This window comes from Netta rufina, assembly GCF_964035555.1.
Source record: "Netta rufina genome assembly, chromosome: 10".
In the NCBI taxonomy this organism is placed as follows: Eukaryota; Metazoa; Chordata; class Aves; order Anseriformes; family Anatidae; genus Netta; species Netta rufina.
This window is the reverse complement of record NC_140133.1, coordinates 12,078,990-12,089,017: the sequence shown is the minus strand read 5'-3', so window position 1 is coordinate 12,089,017 and position 10,028 is coordinate 12,078,990. Positions and strand designations below refer to the sequence as shown.

The 10,028-nt window shown below is 52.3% G+C and overlaps 1 protein-coding gene across 2 annotated transcripts in view; it reads right to left on the bottom strand.

Annotated features, from left to right (window-relative positions):
• Positions 1-8,727: 8,727 nt before the first annotated feature.
• Positions 8,728-10,028, bottom strand: part of PLXNA1 (plexin A1) — a 102,550-nt gene continuing 101,249 nt past the window's right edge. The window contains exon 32 of one of the 2 annotated variants that reach the window (XM_084292756.1): positions 8,728-9,613. In XM_084292756.1, the coding sequence (XP_084148882.1) occupies positions 9,518-9,613 (96 nt within the window). In that variant the 3' untranslated portion in view covers positions 8,728-9,517. The remainder of the gene's footprint in view (positions 9,614-10,028) is intronic. The other variant, XM_084292757.1, reaches the window with a different exon arrangement.

The window sequence follows — 10,028 nt, the reverse complement described above, 5'->3', positions numbered from 1 at the left end:
TACATCAAGTAGCAGGAGGCTGGGAATGGTTTCTTGGGTCCTCACACCAAGTCCCTGCTGTCACAGGCACTGTGATGTATTACTTTTTAATAAGTATAAAGCTCAAAACTTTGATTCAAATCTTCCCAAAGGAGGCTGGGATGGGTGAGAGGGAGATGTTTGGGCTTCCAAAAGCCTTGCAAACCTGTGGTTCATGACCAAGACCCTCTTCCTGCCTTGGAGCAGTCCACAAGCATCAACACTTTCCTCAAGGCACTTTCTTCTACCTCTGCAGTGAAGGTGGAGATGCCCCCTTGCCACAGAAAGGTGCCAAAGCCCTTCCAGGAGGTTTCCTCTGCCCAGGGAGCCTGCCTGCAGCCCCAACTCCTTTGGAAGTTATTAAGAAATCCTGCTGCCACTGGCTCAGACAGGGCAGGGACAAATTATCAAATGCTGCTCCTGAAGGCATTTAAAATTTCCTGGTCATGGTCACGCTGAACTCCTGGCCACCCTCCCGCTCTCAGTGCAATTTGTAATTTCAATTTGGGCCCTGACAGCTCAACGGCCCTTGGGGCTTGGGTGGGCCAGAAAGAACAGAAGAAGAAGAGCAATGAGGAATTAACATTTTCCCCATGTTCTGTCCACAGAACTGCCTGGCCCCCACGTGGCTCCTGCCCTGCAAATCCCACCAGGATTCCCTGCCTCCTGCCCAGGCTCCCATCGGCAGCAGCCAGAGGCTGAAGCCCCTGCAGAAGCTCCCTCCTCTCCGGGCCGTGCAGTTCAATTACCACATCCAAGTGGATTTATCAAACTGGGCCTATAAAGCAAATTGAATAATCTCGTGCTTCAGACCTATAAAACATAAGTATTATGCTCGAAAGTACTTTGACAAAGTAATAAAGATGGAGAATAAGGGAGAGGAGAAGGAAGAGCAACCGGCTCCTTTGTGGCGCTGCCACTGAACCGAATCGAGTGGGGACACAGGATCGGCCCCGTGGTGTAAGGCTGTTTGGGCATGACCCATAACAGGATCTGTAACCCCAAATAAGAGGCGAGATACAAAAAGGGCTTGACTCCTCAGTTCTGCCTCCCTACCTCTGCAGGAGGTCCGGGAGCATGGTGCCATGAAGCGGAGCCATGAGTCCTCCTTTGCCATCATTTCCCAAACACAAACACATGGGAGGCCAAACCTTGGCACCTCAACACCCCTGGTTTCCCCAGCTAAATCAGAGCTGTGAGACCTGATGGAGCATCCAGCCCTTCAGAAAACATAAAATAATCACCCCGTGACTTCCCGTTGCAGCAAAACCCCTCCAGCCCCGCACTCAAGATGTGGCAGACGCCAGCTCCTCTCCGTGCTTGTTATTTACTCACCGCCTTCCTTCTGCCCCAGTGACCCCACTGTTCACTCCTCACTGCTCTGCCTTAACCCCATTTTGGTTTGGGGGCTGATTCAGTGGCTGCAGATGAACATCGAAATCCTGCTGCCCTCTTCAATGCCCAATCTGCATTCCCACCAGCTCACGCACTTCCCCCCCTACCCCCTTTTTTTTTTTTTTTGCCATGTGTCACTAATTTTACTAATTTTCCGAGTTTGTCTAGAATAGTAAAAGATTTGATTAGAACGTTCCCGGTCTTAATTGTAATTAGGACAGTCATTGTACGAGCTATAAAAGGAAATTGGGCTACCGCTGAGTGGAAGAGCCCCTGAGAGAATAGGAGCTGCGAAGGGAGAATTTCGTTCATAAAAAATAAATAAATAAATAAATAAATCCAGTTGTGGAAGAAATAAAACTCGAGCTCAGGATGCTGTGACAGTCAAAGTGGCCCCGGCATCTGGGACTGCAATGAAAGCCTGGTTCCAAGAGATTTCAGCATGGGTCATGAATGATTTTTTCCCTGCCGCACCCTTCTGCATGACCCTGGGCAAAACAAGGTCTCGTGCTTCAGTTTCCCTCACTGGGATGGTTTGTGGGGGTTGTGAACTACCGGTCCCTTTTGCAATGTGCATCAGGATTCCTTGTGATAGGAGAGAGGCAAGAAATAACCCTACACTGCTCTCCATCACTTACCAGGAGCATCCTTGGTGGTGACACCACGGCTGCAGAACAGAGCTGGGGACACCACCTGCACCCGGGGTACAACATGAGTCCCCTGGCCCCATCCATGTCCTGGGGAGGACATTGGACATTTCTGCTTCTTTCCAGCAGAGGGAGGAGAAGGCCGGTCCAAGCCCGCCGCGACAGCATTAATGCTGGGAAAGACACCTAGAAATAGGATGCGCAAAGTCACACGGCCACCATCTTCAGAGCCCCCTGAGGAGAGGGGTGCCCTCAGCACCCTGGGGTGACCTTGGTGGCCACCCATGCCAGCCACATTGTGGAGGCTGAAGCCATCAGGGACCGGAGGGACGGGGAGATGCCAACAGCCACGTTTCCCGACCACTTCACCACATGGACAAATCGCTCTTGACAGTCACGGCCGAGAGCCACGGTCACGGTCTCCAGCCTCAACAAAGGGGCAGCCCCCGAAAAGAGGCAGCCGGCAGTGCCCGGGAGCGTGTCACCCAGCCAGCCCCCCTTGCTCCGCAGGGGCACAGCTCGTGTTTCCGGAGCTGTCAATCCAATGCCATAAAATTCAGGGTAAATCAATTTTCCCCCTCCCCCTGCTCTGTTTCCACCAGGGGAGATGGTCATTTTCCTGAAGCAATAATTTGCCTTTTTTATTCTTTTAATATTTTTTTTTTTTTTAAGAGAAGCTCTGGCAGCTCTTGGCACATTAACACGCATCAGCCATCACCTGCTACCTCCTAATAATCTCACCTCCAGTCCAACCTCCAAACTGTGGGCTTTTTACCACTACATTTAAAGCAAAGAACAAACATAAACCAATCACTTCCCAGCATGGCTGCGATTTTCATTAGTCCAGGCAGGGTGAGGAGGTGGGGTATTGCTCTGCTCAGCCCTCACTGCCTTCTCAATTTATGGATTTTATTTTTATTTTTCCCCAGCAGCTCAGAAGAAACTTAATCATCACCTCCGTGCAGGAAGAAACCCCCCATCGCATCCTTCTCCTCCCAGGGCCACGTGAAGCTGCTCTGATCTTCCCCATGGGACGTCTGAGCCCTGCACACTGCCTGCCACCCGCGTCCCACGCTAATGCTTTAGCTGGGTTTTAATTGATGCTACATTATATGCATAATTATACATTTTATATATATATTATATACATATATATCTCTTATGTGCATATACATATATATATAGATCTGATCACATCAGTGCTCAGAAGAAGAAAACATGTGTGTGGAGGGGGATGGCAGGTAAGGAGGAGTTCATCTCCAGGTCAAACCCTCTCGACTTTCTGGAGCCAAACCCACCAAGGCAGGAGGAGCATTGTTTGGGACGGACCTTGCCCCACGGGCACATGGCCCATAGAATGGTTTGGGTTGATCAGCAGGTGCCAACCCCCTGCACTGAGCAAGGACAGCTCCCAGTATACCAGGCTGCCCAAAACCTCATCCAACCTGACATTCCCTGAGATCCAAGAGTGTGTTCTCCAGGATATGAGTATGACACTTCCCCATGCTGCAGATCATGGGGCCCAAGAGGTGCGTCCCAAGGTGATGTGCAGCACTGAGCCCAGTGCTTTCCATAGCATCAGCTCTTCCATTTGTGGCCCTCACCACACTTAGAGGGAGAAATGAAGGGATCCAGGGTGAGACACCCAAAGGCAGGAGAGCATCCCCGTGGAGCTAGAGAAGACAACAAGGCCCAAGGGGAAAGTGCAAGACAGCGGCGATGCTGCAGGGAAAAAGGACTTGTGCAGAAAGCCCCCGCTGAGCCCTTCCGACCCCAAAAAGGTGTGTGTAGGGTTTCAAGGTCCCAAACCACGAGGAGCTGGGGACGTGCCACTCACCTGGAGCCACCCAGGGCAAGGTGGCACCGCACAGCTCGGGGCCTCCAGCCCTCGAGAGGCAGCCACGTGCAGTAGATGAAGGCCAAGGCTTTGCCAGATTGCCGCTGCCTCTGGCGGCAGGGCCGCGCGGGGAGGTTCGCCTTTTATCATTTAATCAAATAAAGTGCATTTGTGGATTACACAATCATTCGCAGGCCCTGATAATCTTTTTCTGCTTAGCTCGGCACTGGAACTCGGGAGGCAAACAAAGACATTCGTAGCTGTCGGTGGAGGCCCTGGCTTTGTGCCAGCAGCTCTTGCTCCTTGGAAAAAAACAGAGCGATTGGTATTGAAGAACATCCCAGAGATGGTGAAATATTAGCTATTCATTTATTTTGCCAACCAGTAAGGTTTTTAAAGCTTTTTTCTTTTTTTTTTTTTTCCCCAGTAAAACAGCAGAGGAAATAATAAAAGGGAAGGGGGAAAAAAGCATAGGATTAAAGCACCAAACCCCACAGAAATCGCTTGTGGATTTGCCAAACGTCACCTCCAAGTGGGCTCAAATTATCCGAGATGCATGTTGGAATGGAAACATTTAGAGAGTGTGACTTCAGCCCAGCTCCTGTGCAGAGGCACCCACCTGCCCGATGTGCAGCTTCCAGCAGCAGCTCCCAGCCTGCAGTTAAACCCATCCAAATCTGAACAAAGGTCAATACAAACAGGATTTCCTTAAGTATTTGAAAGATTGTGAAAGATTGGTTAAAGAAAACCTTTTTTTTTTTTTTTTTTTTTTTTTTTTAAGATGGGAAAAAGATCAAAACAGTCATTGCTTCAGTGGCAGCACAGCTAAAATAGCGCAGGTCCAATGCTTGCTGCCAATGGCCTTGATGCTGGAGAGCAGGAAAACCACAAGAGAAAAACAAAACCCATCCAGTTTATACACACGGTAAACGCAGACAAAAGACGCGTTTGTGATCTTGCAGCCACCCAAACTTCTCCAGAGATTGGTCCCAGGAGGGGACAGCTCAAAGAAAACAGGAAAAAAGCAGCTTAGTTGGGGGGATTTTGGTTCTCATGCTGGGCAAAGCCACGGCCCCGACCCCACACAGCAGGGCCGCACATCCCAGCCCCCCGACCTGTGTACCCCCCGTGCCAGATCCCCCCTTTGGGCTTTAAGCCACTTGGGGACCCGGTCCCCAGGGCGCACCCCACAATACCAGCACGGCCCTGTGCCGTTTTGGGGCACACTCCTCCCGCCTGCACCGCCCCAGAAACACAGGCCAGACACCGGCGTTAGCAAAAATGTTTAATCTCTCCTTGATGCGTGTGTTTATTTACAAGTACTAAATCTGAAGAACATTAAAATAGGAAATAGCAGGATATTTACACGATCAAAGGGCGTGCGACCAGCCGCGCTGGCCTGTTGCTTCAAGTCTGAAACAATCACAGAAAATTAATCAGGACTCCGGATTTATTTTTTTTTTCTCTGCCCATTTAATTGTTTAAAACTATTAAAATCCTCTGCCTTTCGCTGGGTTCACATTAGTTCCCTCCACCCCCTGCCCCGCTTTCTTAAAGGACAGCTCGTTGTGCGCTTTGGTCAGGGCCGGGTGAGGCTCTGGGGACCCCACCACCCGTCCCCTGCTCCCTGTTCTGAGGGACAGGATGGGGACAAGCGGCTCGGGGACACTTCCAGGCTGGGCTGCGTTTTTTGGGAACCTCAGACTGAAAAGGCAATGTGGGCAGCGGGGGCTGGCAGGGACCTGCTGGCTGCGGGCAGGGTCTCGCCTCCTCCCGGCTCCCTCCCCAAAACGCAGGCCAGGGGGCACACGGGGTGCCACCAGTAAGGGACACCCCACGGAGGATGCTTCCTGGCCTCTCCCCATCTTTCTCTTCCCCGGGCAGGGGCAAGAAGCAAGGGCAGGCTGCCTGCAGGATTAAGGACGCTGGGCATCACGCGAAAGGCAAAGGTAGCACCAAGGAGCGCCGGGGGCTGCGGGTGGCACTGCAACGCGCCCCCAAACGCGGCCCTCCGCGACGGAGGCACCCGGAACCGGCAGCAAGGGGACCCCAGGGGATCTGCTGCCCCTCGGAGGGGTTCCTCGGGTGGAGCAAACCCCCAGGAGGAAGACAAGGAGAGCCCATCCCCAGGAACACACCACAGGCTCTGCCTCATTGCCATGGGGTTGGGGACACCGGGCTGGGCGAGGGGAGCCTCCTGCAGCCCTGGGGAAGGTGTGGGGAGCCACCAGGCAGCAAGAGGAGCCCCAAGAGGCTGGTGGTGCTGTGATACTGCCACCCTGCCCAGCACAGCCCCCCAGCAAGCTCCCAGGTCCAAACCAGGGCCAAGAAAGCCACCTGGGGATGCTCTCAGAAACAAAAACCTCCATCCTCTCCAACCAGCAACAGCGAGGGTCCCACCACCGCCTAATAAGTACCAAAACTCTACGCGCTCGGCTCCGTAGCAGCCACCGAAGCACCCCCAGATGCTCTTACCACTGCAGCAGCAGGACCCGAGCCACTTTCGGATGGAGACGTCCAAGCAGCTGCTCCCCTCCCATGGGATCACGGGGACACCACCGCTGGGTGCCATCCTCGTGGCACAGGTGAGAGCCTTTGGCCAACCTCGCAGGGCTCCTGCACCGAGCCCGGCCATGGCACCACCTGCACATCACGGCACCATTTGGGCAGAGATTTCTGCCACGGACCTCCCGGGGAACCCCCAGGGGTTTTGTCCCTCCGAGGTGCCCAGGGAAGCTGGCTCACAGCTGTCCTTTAAGGCTCTCCGAGTACCACACCAGAGGTGTAAACCACTGAAGTCTTTTGTTTGTTTGTTTTCTTTTGGACAAGAAAGTGACAAATTAACTTCAAATTTAAAAAAGAAAAAAATAGGTAACAGGTCTAAACAAACCTCTAGTATTCAACACTTGCAGGTTTTTTTTTTTTTATGTTTTTCTCTTTTTTTCGGTTTCTTAAAAAGATCAACTCAGACTAAAATCTAGCACAGTCATGCAACAGCCCACAGCTCTCAGAAATCCAGCGACAGCTCGGGGTTCGTAGGTTTGGGAAACAATTATTACTTCTTTTTAAAATATTTTTGCTGTTGTGGTTGTTTTTTTGTTGTTGCTGTTGTTGGTTTTAATCAGCATCTTCTCCTTTCCCTCCTTATTAAAACAAAACCAAACCAAACAAAATTACAACATAATGAGAGATGTGCAGGCTTCAAACGATTGTACTGCATGGTGAGAAATGCTTGGAAATTTCTTCCAGACCATTTGGTATCCTTTTTTTTTTTTTATCCTTTTTTTTTTTTTTTAACTGGCTGTGTAAATTCATTTCATATTTATATCAGTTTGATTCTCCTTCAGTTAACTATACAGCACCCCACTGGGGCACGAGAATTAGATTGTAACCACATATATATATATACACACTTTTATTTTTTTTTTTGTTTTAATTAAAAACTTCATTATTTCTCCCTCTCCCCTCCCACCCCCTAACTTGCGGTTTATGGGAATGGGCAGAAACCAGGCGGGCCCCTGCCCGGTTTGATTTCTGCGCTCACCCACTTCTGGCCGAGCGCAGTCCCCTCCGCTCGGCCCGGGCAGCAGCGGGAGCTCTCGGGACAGAAAAGGAGATGGTTTTTGCTCGGTTTTTGGAAGGTTTCGGTCGCCTGCTCTGAGTTGGGGCAGCGCTGGGCACCTTTTTGTTTGAGGAAAGCAGAGAAGCGTGCGGATCTGGCGTCCGGAAGGGCCGAGAGCCCGGCTGTCCCCGTGAAACGCCAGCAGGCACGAACCGCGGGTAGGGCGGAGGCGGCGGAGGGGAGACAGGGTGAGAATGGGGGAGAAAGAAGGAAAAAAGAGAGAGAGAAGAAGGTAAACGTGGGGTGGGGAACCCTGCACCAGCCTGGGCTGCCCAGGGCAGGGGAGCAGAGGACAACCCCGGTTTGGTCCCTCCATGGGCCGGTACCCAGCTCCAGCCACAAGCCTGGCTTGAAGCAAGCCCAGAAGCAGAGGAGCTTCCTCCCCGCCCTGCCTCTTCCTCCTCACCCAGACACAGCCCCCTGGGACCCAGCTCCTTTGGCTGTCCCTGCCCCAGGGTCGCATCCTGCCTGCCCAGGCTGCTGCTCCATCGGGGCAAGCCCCGCAGAGCTCCTACAGATTGCCATGATCCAACCCCGGCGCCTTCCTTGGGGCAGCACAAAAAAACGACATGAACCCCCCGCATAAAATAATAATAATATATAAAAAAAAAAAAAAGGAAAAGTTGTTAACCATGCAGTCAAAATTTCAGTCCTGTCCCTGCCTTCTCCCTCCGAGGAGCCAACCCTGAAGCCAAGCCGCTGATGCTGCGGGTGGCTCGCAGGAAGGCAATAGGAAAAAGCCAAACACCCAGGGAAAAGCCAAACACCCGGAGAAAAAAACAAACACCCAGGCTGGTTGGTTCTCCAGGTCCCCTCCCGAGTGCCCCGGATCACCCGCAGCCATCCGCCACCCGAAAAGCACCCAGAGCCCCTCGCAGACACCGAGACAGCACAGGTCATCCCTCAGCCATCCCCAGGAACAGAAACACCGACCTCGGCACCTTCCCTCCTCTCTGGTCTCCCTCAGCCAGGTCGTAGCCTCCGGAACCACTCAAGCAGCATTTAAATAAGAGCGTCTACTCAGCTAACGAAACTCCCACTTTTTTTCTTGTTTTCATTTTTTTTTTTCATTTTTTTTTTCTTTTTTTTTCTCTTTTTTTTTTTTTTTTTTGCACTAAACAACATTCAAATAAAACATGGCACAGGACGTATTTTAAGAAATATCAAAGCTCAGGATTTCTCCCTTTCCTGCCCACCCCTATTGCCCCCACCCCCAAATCTCCCCAGCATCAGTCCTTTAGCTTATTTTTTAAAACCGTTTTTTTTTTTCTGTTAGTTTGTTGCAAAATTTAGAATCTTTTTTTTTTCCCCTCCCATTTTTTGTTATATTTTTTTTTTCCTTTCTTTAAATTAAAAATTTTGTCTCGTGTAAATTGTGCAAATATAGCAGTTAACACTAGTGGCAGAAGGCCAGAGAGAGAGAGAAAGAGAGAGAGAGAGAAGGGGGGGGAAGAGACAGAAAAAGAGACAGGGGGAGGAGGAGAGGGGGCAGACAGCTGGGGGGCGAGGGGGGGAGAGCAAGTCAAGTACAGTACAAACAGGAGCCCACCCCCCTCCCTCCACCGAAGTAACAACAACATCCAAACGCCGTCCTAGAAAGCCCCACGGTCCCGACCCTCCTTCCCCGCGGGCTCAGGGGGGCTCTGCCAGGGGCAGGGGGTCCCCGGGGGTCCCAGCGGGTCCATGGGGCACGCGGCTCCCTCCTCCTCCTCCTCCTCGGCCGCCCCCTTTGCAAGGTCTCTGCCGCGTCCCGGTTGCATCGGGGTGTGCGTAGAGGGAGGGGGTGTTTTATCCTTGTGGCTGCTGTCGTCGGGATGCTTTTTGATTTATTTGTTTTTTTGATTTTCCCCTGCTGGCGGGCGAGGTTTCCTTGTTGGGCGGTGGGAAGCGCCCGGTCCCCAGCCCCGAAGTGTCCTGCCCGCGGCTGCCGCTCGCTGGCCCCACTCCTGCCGCCGCCGCCGCCGCCGCTCGGGAAGCTGGCACCGTGCCGCCGCCTCTTCAGCTGCTTAAGGCCATTGTGTCGATCGCCTGCTCCAGCTTGCTCCTCAGCCGCTGCCTCCTGGCCTGCTCGTCCTTCTCTAACGCGGCTAAAATCTGCGGGAGAAGAGGGGAGAGGAGAGGGTGAGGAGAGGCCCTCGCACCCCGAGTGGCTTCGCGCTCCCCGTCTGCGGCACGGGGAAGGGCGCGCAGGGATGGGGAACCACGAGAGGCAGCACGGGTTGGTTCCTGTGCCTAACGGGGCTGGAGATGCCACAGCGAGGAAGCTCTGGTTGCCTCCAAAAAACACCACGCCAGCAGAGCAGAAAAGGCGATGGAAAAAAAAAAAAAAAAAAACACGAAAGCTGACAGAGATCTCATCTCCTCGGGTGAGCCAGTTGAGAGAGCAAGTTTTTTTTTTTGCAATTAAATATCAAGGCATCCGTCAAAGGGGACTTGATTAACCATTTCATTGGCCGCATAATTGGAAACAAACTGTTGGATAATTAATAGACTTACTAGGAGGCAGGCA